This window comes from Apodemus sylvaticus, chromosome 11 (genome assembly GCF_947179515.1).
Source record: "Apodemus sylvaticus chromosome 11, mApoSyl1.1, whole genome shotgun sequence".
NCBI lineage: Eukaryota > Metazoa > Chordata > Mammalia > Rodentia > Muridae > Apodemus > Apodemus sylvaticus.
In genome coordinates, this window is record NC_067482.1 from 9,673,497 (window position 1) to 9,696,648 (window position 23,152).

Here is a 23,152-nt window from a genome sequence, read left to right on the forward strand (position 1 = left end):
TCCTTTGTGGTATTGGTGTGGTAAGAAATGGCGAGTGACAGGGATGAGAGTCCCTGACATCCTCCCTCCTCCTAACCAGCAGTTTCCAAGCAGCAGGAAGCAGCTTTACCCGCAGGGTGGTGTGAGTGATTTTGTATTTCTGATGAAATATGTGGGTCTCTCTCCTCTCTCTGGTTTCAAATCTGTGAGGCCAGCTGCTCTATCCTGTGGGTCCTTCTAGACTCAGTATTTACTGCCTTCTCTCTAGTCTTTCTAGTCTTTTATTTCTCCCGTTGATCTCAAAGATTTTCTTCAAGTTCAGAGCCAAAATGTTCTCAGGAAGACTTGGCAAAGCACAACTAAACTCGTGAGAATGAGGGTTAATTCTATGTATTGTTGCATTTTTTATATATTTTACTGACTGGTCATCATCAGAAATGGTTCTTTTACACTAGGGACTGGAAATCTCTCAATGACTCCTGTTGCTGGCATGATGCAAGAAAGTCTTTGATTGGGTTGTTAGCTTTGCTTGTGAATTTTTTGTTTTGTTTTCTGTTTTTTGTGTTTTGTTTTGTTTTGTTTTGTTTGAGACAGGGTTTCTCTGTGTAGCCCTGGGTGTCCTGGAGTTCACTCTGTAGACTATGCTGGCCTCAACCTCAGAAATCCACCTGCCTCTGCCTCCCTAGTGCTGGGATTAAAGGCGTGTGCCACTACCACCCATGTGAAATCTTGAATTGACAACTCAAGCAATAAGCTTCTAATAGAGTCCCAGAATGGACTGCTCACTTATTGTATGGTTGGGTCTTTAAAAACAGCAACAACGTGGGGCTGGAGAGATGGCTCAGATGTTAAGAGCACTGTCTGCTCTTCCAGAGGTCCTGAGTTCAATTCCCAGCAATAACATGTGGCTTACAACCATCTGTAATGGCATCTAATGCCCTCTTCTGGTATGGCTGAGTGACATACGAGTGAGATAATGTACTCATATACATAAAATAAATCTTTTAAAAAAACCAACAATAACAAAAGTTTGATACTTAATCTATTTGCTTTACTAAAATCACTGCAATGGCAATGATCTTATCTTTCTGAGAAGTTAAGAATTCATCATTTGTTGACCAAAGTATCATTTAGTCAGTCCACAAATATTTAGGAGTGTTTTCATTGTCCTTGTTTGAGCTCATATCGTCTGCCTGTCTGCCACCATGTATCCATGTGCAAGTTTAGTCACCAGCTGTGTGACAGGACTTTTCCTGGGGAGACACAACACACATGCCTACTTCCCCCAGATAGAGGACCCACAACAGACCAAAGAGCAACTGGGTGAACCAGCAAGTTTTATGAGGGTCACTTGCAGGAGTGTAGGTGAGGGGTTACTTACAGGAGCAGAAATGACTGAAGGACAGCTCTACCATCAAAGCCCATCCAAGCGTGGGTGGCAGTTCACAAAGCTGGGGACCTGGAGCACACTGTACAACCTGTAGGCAGCTCAGCAGATTAAAGAGCTCTTTCTAGGTACACCAATCTGTCTAAATCTCCTCAAGGTGGCTTGGCTGGTTTCTGCTTCTTCCAGGCAGCTGGTCTAGTCTGAGAGTCTTCTCCACACTTTGGGTTGTCTGAGAGGGACTCTCTCGGCCTTTTTTTTTCCTTACTCTGGGAGGGGCTTGGTAAATCTGGTCAGTTTCAGGAACTTCCTGAAGCTACTTCGCTTTGTTTACCTTCCTGCTTAAGGAGCTTCCTGCAGAATGGAATGTCTTAATCTCGTAGCAAATTGTTACCCAGCAGTCACCTCAGAGGCTAGTTCTGAGGAAGCTCACCTGGGAGCACCCTGTGATCAATGCCCAGGGAAGCAGGGATGTCGTGGGAGCAGGGATGGACAAGAGGAGGAGCTGACCTCTGCTCAGCGTCAATGGCAGAATCAACCAACCGAACAGGGACTCGGTGCAGGCAGTGGTCCACACCTTCATTTATTCAGGGCAATCATCATTTGTGAGGGGATGCTATCTGTACAAGACTCCCCAAGACCAAGTTCTCAGCACAAAGGAGATTAATTTGCCTCAGAGGGACAAAGGGCAGGGAATAAGAGACAAAGTCAGGAAAGACAGGATGAGGGAGACAGGGAAGTGAGCAGAGAGAGGTAAAGGGATATTTGTCCTGAAGTCCTAAAGACTGTCTCTCAATACAATAGAGAGGACAGATGTGGCTCATAGGGAAATGGTGGCCTAGAAAGGTACAAGGGGACACCCCACGCTAGGATGAGTTAATTAGGAGTGACCGGACAGGTTAATTTGGCGAGCCAAAGGGGGTTTTGATCACTGGACTTCAATACTTTGCTAGCTGGACCTTGGTGGTCAGCCTCAGGAGGAGGAGGAGGAGGACGTGGTCAAGGAAACAGACCTTGGGGGCCTGCTTTAGGAACGTCATCTGTTGGTTGTTGTCAAGGCGGAGGGAGTGGGGGGAGCAAGCCAAGGCTTGCCAGAGTCACGTGTGCCAAGATTGAGCCTGCTAGGCCCTTCAGCGAGTGGAGGGACAGTAGCTAGGGAAAGTGACTCTCAGTCAGTCGCAGTGCTGCCCGCAACTGGGAAATTCGATGCTTTCATTCTAAGAAGGGGTTGAGGTGGCATTTGACAGTGTCCCTACTGGGTGCATTTAGGTTCTCTGAGAAAAATCCTCATTCGACTGGTTTAAACAAAGGACCGGTTAGCACATGGGCTCTATAACATTTCAAGGCCCTGTCACACTTCCTGATCTGTCGGTTGAAGACGTCAGTTTTGTTTCACAGACTATGGTCATAGCCACAGGGGGTGGAACAGGAGTCACTGTGAGAAACAAGAAACCACGTCAGTCCATTGTAGTTCCTTGTGTCTTTCTTTCTTGTTGTGATAATATAGATTACAATATTTTATTATTTTACCTATTTAAGATTTATCTTTCTTTTTTCAATGTATATGAGTACACTGTCACTGTCTTCAGACACACCAGAAGAGGGCATCGGATCCATTACAGATGGTTGTGAGTCACAAGGTGGGTGCTGAGACTTGAACTCAGGACCTCTGGAAAAGCCCTTAACCACTGAGCCATCTCTCTAGCCCCGTTTCAACTTATCTAAAAGTACACACTTCTGCGCCATTAAGTGTATTCACAGTGTTGTATAACATCTATCACCGTTGGGTTTTGTCACTTTGATCCAATTCTAGACATAGCTGGGAAGAGGGGATCTCAGTTGAGGAACCGCCTCCACCAGACTGGCTTGTAGTGTATCCGTGTGTCATTTTGTGGAATACTGATTGGTGTGGGAAGGCCCAGCCCTTTGTGGGTACCGCCTTCCTGGGTAGTTGAAAAGAGCCCAGTGCACCATGGGAAGAGAGCCAGTAGACAGCGTGCTCTCTGCTTCCATTTCTGCCTCCAGGTTCCCACCCTGAGTTCCTGCCTTAGCTCACCTCCATGCTAGACTGAAAACTGTAAGATAAAGCAAACCCTTTGCAGGCCGAGGCTAAGCCCCGAGGGCTGCTCCTTTCCGGCTCCTCTTCCCCTCCGCTAGCATCTGTGCCTTTGGAGGATTCCTTGGCTCCATTTCTTCTCTCCAACATCAAGGCTTTTTGTAGTTTTAAACAAATCTTGTCACTGGCTTTTCAAACAGATCTAGGTCTCAACCACTCCCAATCACCGTTTCAGTTACTCTCTGGGCTCAAACTGCATTTCGTGACCCAGATTACTGCCGCGGTCCCTACAAGACCTCTTTCCCCCTTGGTCCCTTTTGGTCTCCCTTGGTCCCCCTGTCCCATCGCCTGCCTCCTCCACTGTTCTCTCCTGAGGTTCCCTGAAATCTCCAGAGCCTTGTGTTGGAGTTTCCTCCCACGTTCTTAGTCAAATGGGTAGCGTCTTGCTGTCTTTAAGTCTCCACTGAAGCCACAGTTATAGGTTAGACCTTCCCCAGATGCCTATTTCATACCTAAGCAGATCACATTGTCCTCTACTTCATTGTTTGGTTTGTGTGTACTTAGGACTAAGGTGCTCTGTGGTTCATCTTTACTGGTTGGCATCTGTCTTTTCTATCAGAACGTGTCAGACACACAGGCTGCCTTTGCTCCACATGGGAAGTGATGTTTGTCTGTTGACTTCACTGGTGTCTCAGTGCCGTGGAGGGAAGAACCCGGCATAGGGCAGATGTGTAATAAATCTGTTGGTCCAGCATCTTACACAAGAGAAAGCTGAGGCTCAGCACAAGGATATAATCTACTCAGGGCCACATAGCTAGGAAGTAGCCAAGTTGAGTAGTTAAATGCTCTGTGATGTTTTAGAACATTAAAAAACCCATTTAGCAAAAAGCCAGACAGCACCAATGGCCATGCTCCAGCCTTCCTCCCCATCACTGATTGAAGAAAGGAGTTTGAAATGAGCAGAAATCCCATGCTGGGGACATCAGGAGATTGTCTGTGGGCCGCTGGCAACGACATTTAGACTGAGTGTCATTAAGGAAGGAAGCTAGCGAGCCATCTCCATGCCGGGCCAGCCCTGAGGAGCAGAGGCCAACGCCTGTAATTAAATGCAGAGCCGCTGCTCGCTCTCGGCTGGCACTGCTTGCGAGGGATCTGGACCACGGGGGTGGATTTGCGGACTCTGTTTGAAACAGTCCGGGAGAATTAACAGTTTTTGATATAAAGACTCAGCACATGAGCATCCCGCTTGGACTTGCCCATGGTCCCTGATATCCCTCCTTTCATCTGCACCAGTGTGTGAGCGGAAGTCTCACAGGCCCCGGAAGGACTATCCGGGGCTTAGCAATTGGGCTCGCTGCCACTTTGTCAGGATGAGAAGGATCATGGGGGTTGTGGCTAGGTTGGGTTTTGCATTGTCATTTCCGTTAGTAGCATCTCTTTCTCAGGAAAAGGGAATTTTGGCTGGATGGGCTCGTGCTAGCCGGCGAAGCCCACAACTGGTGTTTCTCTTGTTATGGAAGGAAGCTGTGTTGCCGAAGCTGCTCTCTACACAGGGAGCTGACAGCCTCAGCCGGGTGGATCTTTGAGAACTGAAGCAGTGGCTGGCAGGCAGCTAGCTTCCTGGCCAGTTGACAGGAGGAGGCAGAGGGCTCAGAGTAGAGGCTGAGTCCTACAGGCTGCAGCCACACTGCAATGGCGCAGTAGAGTTGCAGCCATGGGAGGCCAGGGCATGGGAGGCTCTAGGGCACGAGGTCCCGACTGCTGGCATCGCCGGCCTAGCTGTGCTGTGAGACTTGAGCAGGAGAGGCCCATGGAACACTAGTCAACAGCAAGGTAGTAGCTCAGAACAGGGCTAGGAGAGGAAGCATTGAAGGCTTGGCTATAACAGAGAGGGTGGGGGAGGGAGGGAAGGAGAGGAGGAAGGGGAGGAGGAGGCTGGAAGGAGGAGGAGGGGAGGAGGAAGACGGAAGGCCCCTGGGTTAAAATGCCTGTTTGTCCCATGGCTCTCGGTGCTGATTTCACTTTCCTTTCCTTTTCACTTTTTTTTTCCTGTCAGGGTCTCACTCTATAGCTCAGGTTGGCCTCACTCTGTAGCCCAGGCTGGCCCCAAATTCACAACCTTCTCTCCCGAGTCCAGGAATTACAGCCGTGTATCACCACACCCAGCTCAATAGCTTACTACCGAATGGTTGCTTTTTATGTGGCTATGTGCTTGAATCCACACTTGTTTGGTAGTTCAAGATAGCCCTGCATTCTGCATCCTCCTGCCTCTGCCTCTTGAGTGCTGGACTTACAACATGCCCTGTTGTACCTGGGTTTTTTTGTTTGTTTGTTGTTGTTTTTGTTCCTGATTTGGAGTGTAACATCTGGTGGACAGAAGACCCCCTCAGTGGTGAGTCACGTGCCTCTTTAGCAATCCAAGTTACTACAGAATCATGCACCTAAATTTATTTAAGAAACATTGAATGTTTTTTGAAATTATTCAAGCCAGCCTGACTCTCAGGTTCACTGGTGGAGAAGCATCCAGGAGCTAGCTCAGACTCATGGTAAGAGGATAAATGTACCTCAGAGAGGCTTTGGTTAGCATAGTGCTGACTAGTTTACATGGAAATTGTTCCAAAGTATACCGAAAGGCTGGCCACTTCCTATAGCATTCTGCCAGTCTCAGTTCCCAAAACTGTGCTAATGGCCTCACTTTGTAGCCATGTGGGCTCACAGTCCCTCTCCCCACAGGTTCGGTGCCTGATGACGGCATGGCGTTCTTCCTCGTAGGTACTATAAGATTGGCATGGTGCCCATGTGCTTCCTGTTCCTGCACTGGTGCCCTGATACATCTGTGGAGAGCCTGTGGAATTCCTACATCTTAGCTTCTATTCTCTGATACAGCGTTGCCCTCCATGGCACCTGGCTGGCCCACAGCGCTGCCCACATGTATGGAAACTGGCCCTATGACAGACACATCAGCCTTCAGCAGAACTCACTCATCGCCCATTGGTGAGTGAGGCGTTGAGAGGCAGAGGAGGAACGGCAGTCCAGATGCTATTGACTTAGTGGGAGGGAAGGTTTTATCGTTCTAAGAAAGGGAGGGGCACAGTGCAGAGAAACTGAACGCTGGCCTTGGCATCTGAGCTCTGAGACGAGTCGGGCGAGTTCTCTGCTTTAGGATGCTCTTATCTGTCAAAGTGGAAAGAGCGATGCGTCCCTTGTAGGGCATACAAACCGCACAGCGCAGTGCCTGGAGCACAGATGATCAATAGATGGTATAATAGTTACTTTCATCATGAAAATTTTCCTACAGGGAAAAGCAGCAATTGCTTTTTTCTCAGTGTCTTAGTCAGGGTTTCTATTCCTACATAAATATCATCACCAAGAAGCAAGTTGGGGAGGAAAGGGTTTATTCAGCTTACACTTCCACATTGCTGTTCATTACCAAAGGAGGTCAGGACTGGAACTCAAGCAGGTCAGGAAGTAGGAGCGGATGCAGAAGCCATGGAGGGATGTTACTTACTGGCTTGCTTCCCCTGGCTTGCTCAGCCTGTTCTCTTATAGAACCCAAGACCAGTGGCCCAGGGATGTCTCCACCCACAAGGGGCCCTCCCCTCTTGATCACTAATTGAGAAAATGCCTTACAGCTGGATCTCATGGAGGCATTTCCTCAAGGGAGGCTCCTTTCTCTGTAATAACTCCAGCCTGTGTCAAGTTGACACCCAAAACCAGCCAGTATACTCAGTCTTGTCTGCTCTAGACTTGGCTATCCAATCATATGTGCTGGGGGGAAAAGGTCTTCAATCAAGCAATGGCAAGAAAGGAGACTCACGGGACCACAAGTAGCTAAGAGTAAGGCCAGTGTATGTCCAAGTTAGGTCCATCCTGGGTCCTCAGGTTGCTCTCTGGGCACCATCCTCAACACTCTGGCTTCTTCTCTGTAATGCGACAGTAGGTAGCCCTTCCCTCCTCCCCGGGTCACTAGAGAGTGAGATGAGTTAATACACAACCTTGTGGAGCTGCTTAGCAGGAAGTAGGCCCTCTGTAGCGCGGCCTTTGTTGCCAACTTTATGGCCGAAGGTGAGTTACCTCTCCCTTCTGTGCATTTCCGTCCTCATTTTAAAGCAGCGATAATCATAGCAGTTAGCTGAAAGGCATGAGGATAATAGGAGCTAGTACTTAGCCTTTAGTGCTCTGCTCAGCGAGCAGTGAGCAGCTCATAAATATTAGCTGAGCCCCTCCAAATGCAACGTGGGCTCCTTGGTAAAGCCGGGCATCGAGCAGAGATCAAGCCAGGAAGAGAAGGGTAGGAACGATCTCTGTCACTTGGCGATGGACTCCTATGTCTGTCTCATCTGCAATCCAGTTAAGATCCCAGGGGTCCTTGGGTCTTGTCAACCTGGGTTGGTGGCAGCAACGGGAGAGGGGTAATCTGAGCTTTAGCTGTGGAGTCACTTGACGGGTGGGGACAAGGGGATGGGAGGAGGGGATGGGAGGAGGGATGGGAGGAGGGGATGGGAGGAGGGATGGGAGGAGGGGATGGGAGGAGGGATGGGAGGAGGGGAGCCCAGAAGGGATTGCCTCTGCTCTGCTGCTTTCTCCTCTCATCTTGTGTCTTGAGTGAGCTATAACCAGAGGAGCCACCTTAGGTGTCAATACCGGGCACAAATAGAAGTGGGGACAGTATGGAGTATGATGTCTTAAATGAACAGGCACTTGTGGGTCAGGAAACCAAGCCGCACGGCTGAGACGCAGGTCCTACAGAGCTGGGTATCATGCTCTCAGTCGACTCAGACCAGCAGTGAAGACCCAGGGACAAAATTAAAAAACAAAAACAAAAACAAACAAACAAAAAACAGCTGAGCGGTGGTGGCGCACGCCTGTAATCCCGGCACTCTAGTAGGCAGAGGCAGGCGGATTTCTGAGTTCAAGGCCAGCCTGGTCTACAGAGTGAGTTCCAGGACAGCCAGGGCTACACAGAGAAACCCTGTCTTATAAAAACCAAATCCAAAACAAACAAACAAACAAAAAACCCAAAAAATCAAAACAAAACAAAAAATAAAAACCACTGTGATGAAGAATAAAAGATAAAGCAAGGAGTAAGGGTGGGGTCTGAGACCCTCCAGAGTCACAATGGTCATGGTGTGATCTTGCATTCCGTATACTCAAGAGAAATGAAAATGTGTGACTTCCAGAAACACGGGTGTTCACAGCAATATTATCATAGTAACTAAACAGAGAAAAAGAGCCCAAGTCATCAACTGACGCAGACATGTACAATGTCACACACTCACAATGAGACGGTATTCATACATAAAAAGAATCAAGCTAGGATACACACGACAGCATGGGTGAACCTCGAGACCATGGCTGAGTGACAGCAATCAGTCACAAAGGAGCACATCAGACTGTGTGACTTCTTTACATCATCTGTCCAAAGCAGGATAGGAGAAAAGGCTAAATGGGCAAAACTGCTGCTCACTGTGCAAGGCAGACGACCTAAGTTCAATTCCCAGGACCCACTGCAGAAGGAGAGAGCTGGCTCCCTCAAGGGACCCTCTGACCTCCACATGTGTGGCATGACTCGAGTACAACTCCATCTTACCACACACACACAAATGACATTAAGAAACAAAAATCTGCCAGGCAGTGGTGGCGCACGCCTGTAATCCCAGCACTCTGGGAGGCAGAGGCAGGCGGATCTCTGAGTTCGAGGCCAGCCTGGTCTACAGAGTGAGTTCCAGGACAGCCAGGGCTACACAAAGAAACCCTGTCTCGAAAAAACCAAATCCAAAAAACTGGAAAAAAAAAAAGAAACAAAAATCCATAAGCTCTCCAAGGCAGATACATTTTTTTATTTTTTATTTTTCGATATATTTTTATTTACATTTCCAATGATTTCCCCTTTCCTGGCTCCCCACTCCCCGAAAGTCCCATAAGCCCTCTTCCCTCTCCCTCTTCCCCCATCCACCCCTTCCCACTTCCCTCTTCTGGTATTGCCCTATACTGCTGCACTGAGCCTTTCCAGAACCAGGGGCCACTCCCCCGTTCTTCTTGGACATCATTTGATGTGTGGATTATGTCTTGGGTATTCAAAGTTTCTAGGCTAATATCCGCTTATCAGTGAGTGCATACCATGATTGATCTTTTGAGACTGGGCTACCTCACTTAGTATGATGTTCTCCAGCTCCATCCATTGGCAGACACATTTATAAAGACGAAAAATACGGCCAAGAAATGGGAAGCGGGTGGGGGGCAGCTAAGGGCTTGCAGGGGATAGGAGGTGCTGGGGGGGCTTCTTGAGGAATATTGAAAATTCTTAAGGTCATTGTATTATATTGTGCACGTTAGAAGATCAGATTCTGTGAATTATAACTCAATAAAGCCCCTTTAAAAGGAAATGAACTGATCATGAGGAAATGAAAATGAAAACCAAAAGGAGCTGGCTGATATTAGAATATTCTCACTAATTCTGACATTCTAATATTAGTTGGAATGACTTAGCGAAAAGATGAAAGGCTGGCCTTCTTCCTTCTCCTCTTCCTCCTCCTGCTCCTCCTCTTCCTCCTCCTTCTCCTGCTCCTTTTGCTCCGCCTCCTCCTCCTTCTTTGTAAAAGAGTTTAGCCATTGTGGCTTAACAGTATGAAAGAATCTTTAAAAAGGAGAGAGAATTACCATGCGAGCCAGCAAGCTTATAACTTGGTGTGTATCCAAAGGAAATGAAATGTTTGCTGAAGAGGCATCTGCACTCCCATGTTTAATGAAGCCCTATTTATAATAACAAAGATACTGAATGAACGTCCACCAGTAGAGGCACAGCAGAAAGTAATAGGCTACCTGAGTGTGTGCTAGACAGTACTCCTCAGCCTTAATGAACAAGGGCATCCTGTCCTACGCAGTGAACTGGAAGGCTAAGGTACTCGGTGTAGCACATCAGGCACAGAAGACGAGCGCTGCAGCATCTTGTATATTTGTTGAACCTCAAAAAGTAAAACTCAAAGAAACGGGGGGGTAAATGGGGTCACCAGGTGCTGGGAAATGTAAGGAGGGTGAGAGGTATCAGGACACACACATGTGCACACACTCTCATGCACACACATGCACATACACACATGCACATACACACATGCACATACACACATGCACACACTTTCATATACACACACATGCACACACACTCATGCACACACATGCACACACTCTCATATACACATACTCATATACACACACATGCACACACACTCATGCACACACATGCACACTCTCTCATATACACATGCACACACACTCATGCACACACATGCACACACTCTCATATACATACTCTCATATACACACACACACTCGTGTACACATGCACACACTCGTGCACACACACTGATACACACACACTTCCATCAGATAGAAGAAATCCGTTAAAGAGATCTGTTGTATAATACAGTGATATACATGTCAACAATGTACTGTAAATTACTGATAGTTGTGTTTTAGTTTCTACCACAAAACTATGTATGGAGGGAATGTTTAGGTGAGTCAGCCCAGTTTAGTCATTCTATGATGTACATGCAATTCCATCATGTGTGCTTATATGTCATACATATGTTCTTGCTATTTAAAAAATTTAGTAGAAGAAAAACAAAGAAAATGAGCTGAGCCCAGCTCATTTGCCATGAAGATGGGGCTCTTCAGAGGGAACAAGCCAGTGGAGACGGGAATACTGCGCAGTAGACCGGATATTAAAGGCCAGGTTTTTAATTTACGCTCCTGTCTCAACATTCTCATTTCTCCTGCCCGAAACCTGAAGGAAGTCTCCCTGTAATCACTCCTCCCACAGAGACTACTTCCCTTTTATGAACTTCTGTCAGCATAATGGCCTGTTGTCAGCCTCCCAGCATTTACCTTGAGAAGGGCAGCCCCGAAGGAGCAGCATCTTGTCCGCCATGGATGCTGAAGAGCTAATCTCGTGTTGCTGCTGAACAACTGCGTCGTTGTTATTTCCTGTTCAGGTTAGCTCGTCTAGCGGCGCAGTGAACGTTCCCGAGGGCCGGAGCCAAGGAACAGGCGCGCGAGTCAGCCTGAAATGCGGCAGATCTTAAAAGCTGATAAAAACCTTTATGCCGGCATCCTTGTGTGTTGCCGTTCTGTTAACTGCATTCAGGAAACAGAGCCAGTCTACGTGTCCACCAGCAGATGGCTAAGCAGTGCGATGCATGCACACCACGGGGTCCCGTGCAGCCACGGAGCAGGATGAGCTCAGGGCACCCACGGGAAAATCATGGGCATCAAACATCAAAGTAAGCCAAACTCAGGGACACGGCTGTAGCGTGTTTTAGTTTATATGTAGAACCTGGATTTAAAATAATGTGTGTGCACAGGTGAGTGTGCATTTATGTACATGACACTCCTAAAACTAGAAAGAGGATCACTAGGAGCGGGGAGATTTTCAGGAATGAAGGGGAAGGAGTGGGAAAGAGAGGGCATTTAGTAAGAAAGCAGAGGGACTTACAGGAGAAGGGGGGAAAGATGGAGTGAGGTAGGATAGAAGAGAAGGCAGTGAGGACAGGGAGCAACTGAGAATTAAATACAATTAAATGTAATGACACACATGGATGATGATGTTATAGTGAAATCTACTGCTTTGTATCCTAACCTAAAATAAGTTAAAAAAAAAAAAAAAAAACCCAAACACGAACAACACGCATTCGGGAGACAGCCACACTGAAAGATGTCAACTGAGAGATGGTGCACTTTGTCTTCCAGGAGATGGCTTCCACAATTACCGCCAGGCGTTTCCTTTTGACTACTCTGCAAGCAAATTTGGCTTAAATTTCAACACAACCACCTGGTTCATTGAATTCCTGTACTTCCTGGGACTGGCCACTGACTGCAAACAGGTGACCAAGCAGATGATCCGGTCATAAGACCAGGACTGGTGATGGCAGCTCCTGAAGCCCGCCCAATGACGGCCACAGTGGCGACTCTTGGCATCCAGCTAGCAGCTTTTGGCTTACAAGTCTCGTTTGTCGCTTGTAGGAGGGGGCAGAAGGTGAGGAGGGGAATGAGCTCTACAGGGTCTGGAAAGCTTTATTTGTCTCAAATAATGTCAACTGTAACCATCAACGGTTAAAAATCAGTCGGCGTTAGAACTACGACTCGGTATTAGAATGTAGACGTCTGATGCAGTCTCTGAACTTAATCATCTAACACACGTAGCTGTGCATATGTGCTCAAATGTGCTAACCAGGAGAGGATGAACATGGGACTGTTTCGGTGTGGCCCAAGACAGCATCTCTTTCCGTTCCCTCTCATGAACTGCAGCAGTGCTTTGAATCACACTGTCTGGAGAGCAGGAGGGAAGGCGAGGTTTCCTCTCCGAGCAAGGGCCGTGCTCCTGGCCCGCGGTTACTGTGTTGGGTAAGGAGGCTTCGTTGTGCTTTAAAAGATGAAGACAGGGAAAATGGCTCTCGTATTCTTTTCACTGTTTATAACCTCGGACTCTCCACTGTCTGCTCGAAAAGACCTCGTGTCTGGGGCCGGTGGGGTGGCTCACTGAAAAGGGGTCAAATAGCTGCCGAGTCTGGCCCTTGGGACCCACAAAGTGAAAGGAAAGAACTGAGTCCCTCAAGTTATCCTCCACATGTGGAGGCTATGTGAACCACGTGCAACACACACATGCACACACACACACACACACACACACACACATTCACTTGTACACCCAAACGATCACTTGTATGCAGACACAATCTCTCTGTTTTTTATTAGATATATTCTTCATTTACATTTCAAATGTTGTCCCCTTTCCTGGTCTCCCCTCCTGAAAGTCTCATAACCCCCTCCCCTCCCCCTGTTCCCCAGTCAACCCTCTCCCGCTTCTCTGTCCTGGTATTCCCTGACACTGTGACATCAAGCCTTTCCAGGACCAGGGCCTCTCCTCCCTTTGATCCTCTACTGCCTGTGTGTCTGGAGCCAGGGGTAACACCATGTGAACTCTCTGGTTGACGGTTTTGTCCCTGGGAGCTCTGGGAGTACTGGGTGGCTCATATTGTTGTTCCTCCGGTGGTGCTGAGAACCCCTTCAGCTCCTTGGGTCCTTTCTCTAGCTCTCTCTCTTTTACAGGCACACATGATCACTTAGGTGCACACATACACACACACACAGGATCACTTGTTCACATACACACATAATCACTTGTGTGCACACATACATGATTACTTGTGTTTACACACATGATTACTTGTGTTCACATACATGATCACTTGTGTGTAAACACACTAAACATAATCTTAAAATATTTTATTGGATGTACTCACTGCTTAGCCCACTCTATAAATCAATGCCTATTTAGATGTCCTATTTCCTCCTTCCTATTACCATTTTAAAGGTGTATAATTCAGACATGCCAGATATCATATTAAACACAAATTAAGCTTTCATTTTAAGGTTTATACACCTAATTTGTATTCTAATTGATCTCGGCCACTGATGCATGCTACCTGAGGTACTTCTACTAAATAAGTGTATTAATTTTCCACACCAGGCCATCAACACTTAATAACCAACAACTCATCTCGAGTCATCAGTGTCTACAGATGTCGTGTGCACGTGGCCACCATTGATTTTGCAGCAAAATAGAAAGTGATCATTATGTAGCTTCTGGATTCCAACAGACTGTGTGTTAGCTCGCCTTGTGAAGGGCGTGTGGATGCTCATTGTGTTAGAGGCCAGAGGGTGAGGGAGTCTCTGTTACACTGGCAGCATCTAGTAGGTTCAAGACAGTTTCGGGAGAGATACAGTCTTTAAAATTTAAATGTTAGAAAGGGACATGATACACCAACTGGGAATTAGGTGAAGTTCTTCATCTAGCAGGTGTTTAACTATGCTATTTGGCCTTTAGAAATGTGTGAACCATAAGCAATTTACGATAAAAGATTACAGTTCATTGGTGTTCTTGTCCAGATAATCGCATGTTATTTAGAAAATGTTCTCTCCAGCTCTGGACTCTTGGTGATCACTCACATTTGGCAAACTCTAAATTACCGATGGCTTCGAGCCCAGGCAAGGCATTGCCTGTCCTATCTGCCCTTTGGCACAGCGGGGGTGGGGTGGGGGAGCCAGCACATCTCTGTAGAAGATGGGGACCCCCCAGTGCTATTCCTCATTTCTTATCTACCAATACCAGAGCTTACTAATTAGCTAATACTAATTAGCACTTACTAATTAGCTAATAAATTGGAACCTGATCCTGCTTGCTACAAAGAAGAACATGACAGACATCTGTTTCCTTCCAGGGGAAGACGCTCAGGGAGCGTATGCCATGCTCTCCTCTTACGCCTGGTGTCCACACAGAGCCAGCCTGGGATGGTGGAGCTAACTCAAATGTACTTCCTAATCTGCCCATCCGACCACCCAGTGCCAACTGTGGGGTCTGAGAGAAACCCACCTTTCTAGATCTAATCTCCCTTTCTATAAAAGGCAACCAAGCTGGGCTCTGTCTAAGGTCCACTCAGCTCTAACAGTCATCAGCAGGATTAGGTATGAGGCTCTATCTGACTTCTTTCTGGAACCCGAATGATCAAAACTGAGAGAAAAATAGTTGATTCTGCTTGTCAGGAGACACACAGAGGCTGAAGGAGTGGAGTACGCTTGGTGAAATATCTGTATTTCACTCATCCCCCAAATGTGATGAAGCATTGCTTCAACCACGAGCAAGAGCTGTGGGGTGAGTTCACAGGGTGCTCTGCCACAGTGCCAGATGCCACCTTGAGCCCGGGGTGAGTGGCATGGCTCAGACACAAGCTGGACAATGGGGTGTAGAACAAAAGGCCACAGACCAGAAGCCTCCGAGCCTACTTTTGTTGTTCACTAATTGTAAACAGTCACTCTGGAAGCTTCTCTATGAAGAAGCCTCAGCTTGGATGAGAACGACTGTGTGTGTTCCTCCTTTCTCTCTAGTAACAAAATATCCAAGTAAACAGCTTAAAACGGCAGTTTTCATTTCGACTCACAATTTTTTCAACAGCTGAACATCTGCCAGTGGAAGGGGCAGAAATGAGGCAGGAAGAGGCTCTGATAGAAATCAGGCATCAAAGGCATGTCCCGGAAACTACATCCTCCACATTTCCATAATCCAAACAGGCCCCACCCCTAATTTCCATAATCTAACCAAGCCCCACCTCCAAATTACCATAACCCAACCAGGCCCCACCCTCTTCCATAATCTAACTAGGCCCGCCTCCTCATTTCCATAATCCATCAATTTCTGAATGCACTCAGGAGCTTGAATCCTGTGGTCCTGCAAACCCACTGAGTGGTCACCAAGCCTTTGCCACATGAATCTTTGGGGAACACTTCGCCCTCAAACTTTAACACCGTGTCACCCTGCAGTCCTTTTGGAAACTCTGGCTCCTCCCAGTGCCTCATGTTCTTAGAGGCCAAACCTATCCCAGGGTTCAGTTGGGAGCTAGGACGAGTGATCTCTCAGGAGAGAGGTTGAATTTCATGGATAAGGTAGAGTGGGGATTACTTGGGAGAGGTTCAGTCCTGTCCCCAGACACGGGGACTCTGAAGTATAGTTGTTTCCTCACTGGCTGAAGAATGAGGAAGGAAGCACACATTCTCACTCTAACCTCTGTGATCCTTTTTCAAGTTTCCACAGTTCCAGGAGTCGCTCAACCCCTTTCCTTCCCTTTCCCCTACGTCACGGAAGCGCTATAAATGAACTGGAACGTTTTTTGCCCATGTTCTCTCCTCCATTCCCCTGCAGACCTGTGCCTGTAACTCCGCCCCACCCCCACCCCTGGGAATATTTCCGACTCTAAATTTGCAACATCAGAGGCACCAGGAAGGAAGCCCTGGTCCCAGGCACCTGTGGACATAGCAAGTCCGGCAGCAAGGCAACAGGAGGCTCTGCCAAAGCCTTCTTCTCCCCTCCCCACCTCCGCAGAGTCTCTGACCCCATGAACAGGAGGGGAACCAGCCACATTTTGATGGTGACTGTCTCATAGTTTTGAAGTTCTTAGGAAGGCCTTGACCTGAGAAAGGGAGGCTTCCCTTCTAGCTCCTCTCCTGGTTTGAGGAAAGCAAGTCTTAGGCCCTCACTCACAACTTCCGGTCTAGCTGTTCCTACCCTTTGGCTTTCTTTCCTACGTGAGACAACATGAAAATGTGGTTGTTGACAGGAATGCTGCAGTACTTGATTCTCTGCCAACAGGCCTGTGCTATCCATGGATAAATCGACAGGGCCCCACTAGAATGGGGTATGGTTACATTTTTATTACCAAATGTTAGATTCACATCCCTGGTCTGGGCAGCCGTGTAGATGGCCTTTTAGCTGAGGTAAAGGAACAGGAAGGCCTGGCATCAGCTCCTTCTTGGCTCAGCAGTTGCTGTACACAAATGTGAGAACAGTTCCATCAGATTTGATGGAGTTTCCTTCACTTCCTCTTCAGAAGTAAATGGCACTTGGCCAGGTAGCATCAGAACGCCTTCCAAAGGCGTTGAGCAGCGAGTGCATCTATCTGCACAGTTTTCCGCAGCTCCTGCTGCTGAGCTTCTTGTAGCATACAGGATCACAATCCTGAAAGTCAGGGTCTTAGGCTGGGTACACGTCTCCATGACAACCAACCATGCAGGCCCAAAGAGGGAACAGCCAACGTGCATGGTTTGGTCTCCTTTCAAGATACAATTTAAAAACTGAGGACCTTCATTTTTGGCTTCTGTGTGTAAATCGAGAGGACTAGGCCAGCCTTAAATACTGAAAATGAAAAGGCACTAGATCCTTTTCTAGATTTATTTTATACATGTGCTTTGCTCGAATGAATACATGTATGTGTACCATGCGTAAGCCTGGTGTTCTGGAGGTCAGCAGGGCACCGGATCCCCTGGAACTGGAGGGCTGTGAGCCACTGCCCACTGCCAGGAACCCAATCTGGTCCTCTACAGAAGCAACAAGTGCTCTTAACCTCTGTGCTGTCTCTCCAGCCCTGAAACAGGCCGCTTTGAGGTGGTTTTGTTTGTAGTACAGTCCCTGACTCCGGCCTCATCTACGCAACCCACACAGGTGGACATCCTTAAATTTCTGGGTGCAGATAGCTTACGGAAAAACATACACACAAACCTCTTCCTTCATTAATGAGTGGAAGTAGAACAAGTAACTGCTTAGGTTTTTTTCAGATCACAAACTATGGGGAAAAAATAAGAATTGTCATCAATGCAACATCCGAGATAATCAACCTATAGGAAGAAAATAGTACGGCTCACAGTTTTCTTTGTCACAACACCTGATTGGTTAGTCCTGTGGCTCTGGGCCCATAGTGGCACATCATGGAATGAATAAATGAAATTTAAAAAGGGATCTCATAGTCAGGATTAAAGACAGTACAAAAGGGCAGGGGCCCACTGTCCCCTCAGGAACATGTCCTCACAGGCACAAGACCTCCCGTGGGCCTGTTCCCTAATGATTCCATTCTTGTCCCATTAGTACCACAGAGGGTGCCAGGGCTTTAACATACATGCATGTGAGGTGCAGCTGTGTTTGGATAAGAACAGAGTTCTGCTAAATACAGTAAAGCACTCTTAATGTGGGCCTGTGTACTGGAGGCTTCCCATGGATTTCTCTGGCCTGGCTGGATGTGAGCATTCAGACAAAGGAGAGACAGTGCAAGCAGGAAGGGGAACTGGCTCCACCACCGCTACACTGAGTTGGGCAGACAAGAGGCCAACTAGCCAGCAAGGAGTGCAGGAGAGCTTCAGGTGGTGTTTTGGGAGAGCAGACTTCTTCCCAAGTGGCAGTGTCGCAGCTCTGTGGCAGAAGCTGCCAGGTAACGGAGCAGTTCTCACACACTTTTATTCCTTCCAGATAGGATTCTTATATACCGTTTTGGGGTGGGTCAGAGTCTGACAGCAGGTACTTCTCATTGGCTTGGTCTGAGATTTTGGAGATACCTTATCTGCATATGGGAGGGCTTGGTGCTGTTCCTACTGTCTGTGTTCATCAGTCTGTAACTGATGGCCACAGACCTCTCTGTGGAGTGGGGGGGGTGGGGGTGGGCATTGTGGGGGGCTGTAGCTACGTGACAGGAACCAGAGGCCCAACTGCAGACCACAGTCACCTGCTGCGTCACTCGGGTTTTAAGCCTAAGCTTGACCAGAGACCAGGCTGCCTGTCACAGCTCAGCACCCCCCCCCCCCACATTAATACAGGAGCAACCCTGTTACTGTTCATCTTGCCTTTAAGTAAACTAAGTCCTCGCACAGCAGAGCGATCTGACTCTCTGGTTGGCAGTTGCTCTTCCCTTGTACCTTGGCCAGAAAGACTTTTAGCCAAGCAGCCTCCCCCAGGCAAAGTGGGAGCCCAATTGCTTGAACGCTCCAGGGATTCCCTGGGGAAGTTTCCCTGCACCCACAGCTGCCTAACCCCTGCTCCGGAAGGCACTGCGGAAGCCGTGATCTTTCAGACAATGTATTCTGGACTTTCTCCATCACACGCCTCAGTGAACTCCGATGCTCATTTTCATCCAGGCTAGAGAAGCAGCTCTTCCTGCGATCAGTGCAAACTGCCTTCTACTTACAGAGCGGACTGTGCCGCACGTTGTGCAGATCATCACAGTCCCTCTATTGCATGGAGGTCTGCGGTCATGATTGGGACAAACACTAGCGCCCTGACTCTGACCTCCCCCACCCCCACCCATATTATGAAAGCAGTCAATTCCTGTCACTTCTTGAGTCAGCCGAGATACACTCTCCTGCATTGTCCCCTAGTGCCTGCAAACCACGTTTCTCAAGTGTTTTTTCTCAACTATGTTTTGTCTTTGTCCTTAGTAGTGTGAGCTGAGGCGGTAATACATAGAGACCATGGAGGCCCCAGTGACAGTGACATCCCTGCACAGCGAGAGAACAGCTGAAGAGTTTCAGAGAATGGTCAGGACATGGAGTTGAGATGATGCCAACGACTAAGGTTATGAAGCGCTGAAGACTAGAAACTGTGGGCTCGGACTCTAGAAGGATTCCAGTCCTTGCTGCATGCTGCAAGGACGGAGGATCCCCAGATCCTGGGCTTGTGGGAGCCGAGGGTGCCAACAGCTCAGGATGCTCAGGCGCTATAGCACTAGCAGGCCCTGCCCGCTGCTGGGGCCTGAGGGCTACTAAAGGCGCCAAGCACCGGAGAAATGGGTGATTATAATCCAGAGGGCAGTAAGTTTCCATCCCAAGTATCTAGAACCAAAGATCAACAGTTTAAAAAACCCAAAGGAGAAGGCCCCACCTATCATTCTGGAGCTGTGAGTCTCTGAGTGTGCCAGTCCAGGGTCTGGGCATTGGCCACTCAAGGGCCTGGTATTGCCAGTACTAAGAACTCCTCCTCATCTTTCATGATTTCTGTCTGGGTGACACAAAAGGGTCCCAGCTAGCTGATTATTGGAGATTAGATCCAGGCTGTAGCATCCTAGGTCTGGCTCCCAAAGTCTCCTACCTCACAATATAAAATGCATGTAGTTCTCCCTTAGTAATCACCAGTTAGTTAAGAGACTTCGTAACGATTCCAGCATTGCTTGAATGTCCAAGTCAGTCCAAAGAAAACTCTTAGCTGTTGTGAGCCCCTATAAGACATCGAAAGCACCAGTTACACACTTCCAAGGCACAATGGTAAACCAGGGATTCCAAGCAGAGAGAAGGGGGTGAGGTTAAAGCGATGTGGTCGCCCAGCAGAGAAACACTCAACCCCAGAGCTCCCCTCTAACACACTGTAATAGGACTGGGCTTCCCAGGCCTGGGCAGTCCTGGTGCTGGGAGCTGAGGTGGCCGTCCACATGCTCACCCCACCCCACCCCCCACCCCCAGGCTGGCTCTGTGTGTTGTTTGTTGCTTTCTCAGCAAGCATTCCATGTTCCCCGCAGGGCTGAGCACCTGGGGTCTCCATTGGTTTGGCTCACGATTCTAATTCCCTCTTTTGCCCTGCCAGCAACAGTCCACAGGGAATCCAAGCCTATCGAACTGCTGGACCTCCGAGGTGGCTCTACACCGCTGGACCTCATCTCCTGGCTTTTCTCCACAATCTTGGTGGATATTGCTATGTTCCTACGCACTCTGCATACCTTCAAACCCAACACCTCACAGATAACACTTAGGTTTACTGCTGGCGTGAATTCCTGAATGCCTTGTTGGCACATATGGAAAAATGATTCCTTGAGCACCGCCCTGGGGTTCTCTTTTTAAATTTCCACTCTGCGATGTATTTGAAACACACTGGCACTCCATGTCTGTGAGCTTCTGTGGCCGTGACCCTACCCCATACCCAGCCACCTTCAGGACATCCATCTACCCCACTGTGCTAATGAAAGTGCTTGGCTTTTTTAACCACACCCCCTGGATGAAGCCTTATGCTATTCCCTCCTGGCCAGCCAGCAACCCTTTTCAAGTCTTTGCTCTGCTCTTTTGAGTCTCCGAGAAGCTGCCTAAGAACCTTCATAGTCCCTGTGCCTGATAAAGCAGCCAGTGTCTTTTAGCTCCATCTCTCACAAAGTCTCAGGAATAAACAAAATCTGATGGACAAAAGCCAAATCCTTTGCCATAGCCTGACAACAGTGGCCTTCATCTCCTGCTAGAGCTTTATTTCTGCCTGTCCGCCAAGCCTGTTCTGTCCATATCCCTGCCTGTCTCCTGGAGTTTTCCCAACTCCAACCACAGCCACCTGTTGGCTTCACTTAAGGGATTATGTTGCTTCCAGCCTACTTCTCCAAACGTTTTCAAAGTTTTCCTATAAATCGATTCTAAAGGCTTTCCCATGTTATTGATACAGAAGATGACCACACACCCAGATTCTCAATACAAATTTTCTAAGCATTCCTCAGTCTGGTCAAGCTGACAGAGAAAATTAAGCATCCCAGAAAATAAATTTAGGAAATCCTATTTTTTTTCACCCAAGCAAAAGATAGGGTCATAAACAATCCCCTCTTCCCTGAGAGCCTTTATGCTTCCAAAAGAAAAACTGGGAGGCACTGGAACCAAGAGTGCCTATGTGGAAGAGGCTCTTACGTCATACTCTCTCGTGGAGATACAGTTATGAAGATGACTGGTACTTAAGATATGCCGTTTTGATGCCTGGATCATTACAAATAACAGCATTTTGCTTTTGTGCTACACTGCTTTTACATTTTTCTTTTCTTTTTTCTTTTTCTTTTTCTTTTCTTTCTTCCTTCCTTCCTTCCTTCCTTCCTTCCTTCCTTCCTTTCTTTCTTTCTTTCTTTCTTGGGTTTTTTTTTTTTTTTCCGAGACAGGGTTTCTCTGTATAGCTCATAGCCCTGGCTGTACTGGAACTCACTCTGTAGACCAGGCTGGCCTCAAACTCAGAAATCCACCTACCTCTGCTTCCCAAGTGCTGGGATTAAAGGTGTGCGCCACCACCACCCGGCTGCTGCATTTACATTTTTCTGCATTTCCTTCTAAGAGATAAAATGTGCATTGATGGATCCAGGAAGTCACACTGTTATGTCAAAATAAGGTCCGTGGCCTTCATGTGCTATGATGATTTGCCTGCCAAAGTCTCTCACTCTCTGTTGAAACTGAGTTTACAGAGCCCAGTGACGTGATTAAAACCTTCCTGACAAACATGTCTAGGCTGATCCGATGATAGCACGAGTGCCTTCTGCTGTAACACCCTGTCTGCTGGTTTCTGTGTTCCCAGCGTCACACCCTTCTCCAGCTCTCCGTGAACCAAGGCCCCTCGCAGGTCTCTGTAACAATTTCCAGACCACTTATTATAGCACGTCTTAAACATTTCTTCCTCATCGAAGAAGAGATGAAGCGAAAGCACACCCGACTTGAAAAGTCACCTTATTAGCTTTAGGAGGGGAAATGGGAAAAGAAAGAGAAAGGAAAAAGGAAGAGGAGGGAGGGGGAAGGAAGGAGGGAAAGGTAAAAAGAGGGAGGGGTGGGAAGGAAGGGAGGAGGCTTCATCTGAAAGATATTCCTTCCCTAGCTACATATAAAATATAAACATAGACATAAATATAAATAGAGTGGATCTGTGTCCCTTACTTGGGAAGCTGAACAGAAGGATTAAAAGTTCAAAACCTTCGTGGGTTACACAGAGAGTTCAAGGCCACCCTGGGCAACTTATCCTGTTATTCTTTCTCAAAATAGAAATAAAGGGCTTGGGACTGGAGAGATGGCTCAGAGGTTAGAGCACTGTCTGCTCTTCCAGAGGACTCGGCTTTGGTTCCCAGCAGTCATGTGGCAGCTCAGAACCATCTCTAATTCCAGTTCTAGGAAATCTAATGTCTTCTTCTGGCAACCCACTGACTCTGGGACTTACCCGTACACATAAAAGAAAAATTAATAAATCCTTAAAATGCACAATTAAAAACTAAATAAAGCACTGGAGATGTCGCTTGGGGGGGGGGGGATTTGCTCAGCACATGCAAGGCCCAGGCCTTCAATTTCCAACGCAACAGAAAGCAGCTGTGAAGCCCAGGAGGGGACCCAGGCTTGCTTTGTGCGCAGGAGTATTCCAAGTTCCCAAGCGGGAACTAAGAGGACCTTGAATTTTCTGGTTGATCTTGTGTTGTGAATACAGGTAGGCTGTACACTTAGAAAACTATTGACCCAGAAATCCAAACTTACAAAAGTAAACATGTAAGAAGATTATTTGTTTTACAGAAGCACCTGTTGCAGGTTTCCTTTCATAGAAGTCACGTCACGGCTTTTAAGGCTCAGTGTGCTGGGAATTCAAGAGACCTCTGTCTACCAAT

At 47.7% G+C, this 23,152-nt stretch overlaps 1 protein-coding gene across 1 annotated transcript in view; it reads left to right on the plus strand.

Annotated features, from left to right (window-relative positions):
• The window catches only part of Scd5 (stearoyl-CoA desaturase 5), a 34,288-nt gene extending 21,935 nt beyond the window's left edge, over nucleotides 1-12,353 (plus strand). Inside the window, 3 exon segments of the mRNA XM_052198834.1 lie at nucleotides 6,192-6,409; nucleotides 12,153-12,321; nucleotides 12,323-12,353. Coding sequence (XP_052054794.1) covers nucleotides 6,192-6,409; nucleotides 12,153-12,321; nucleotides 12,323-12,353 — 418 coding nt within the window.
• The last annotated feature ends 10,799 nt before the right edge of the window (nucleotides 12,354-23,152 follow it).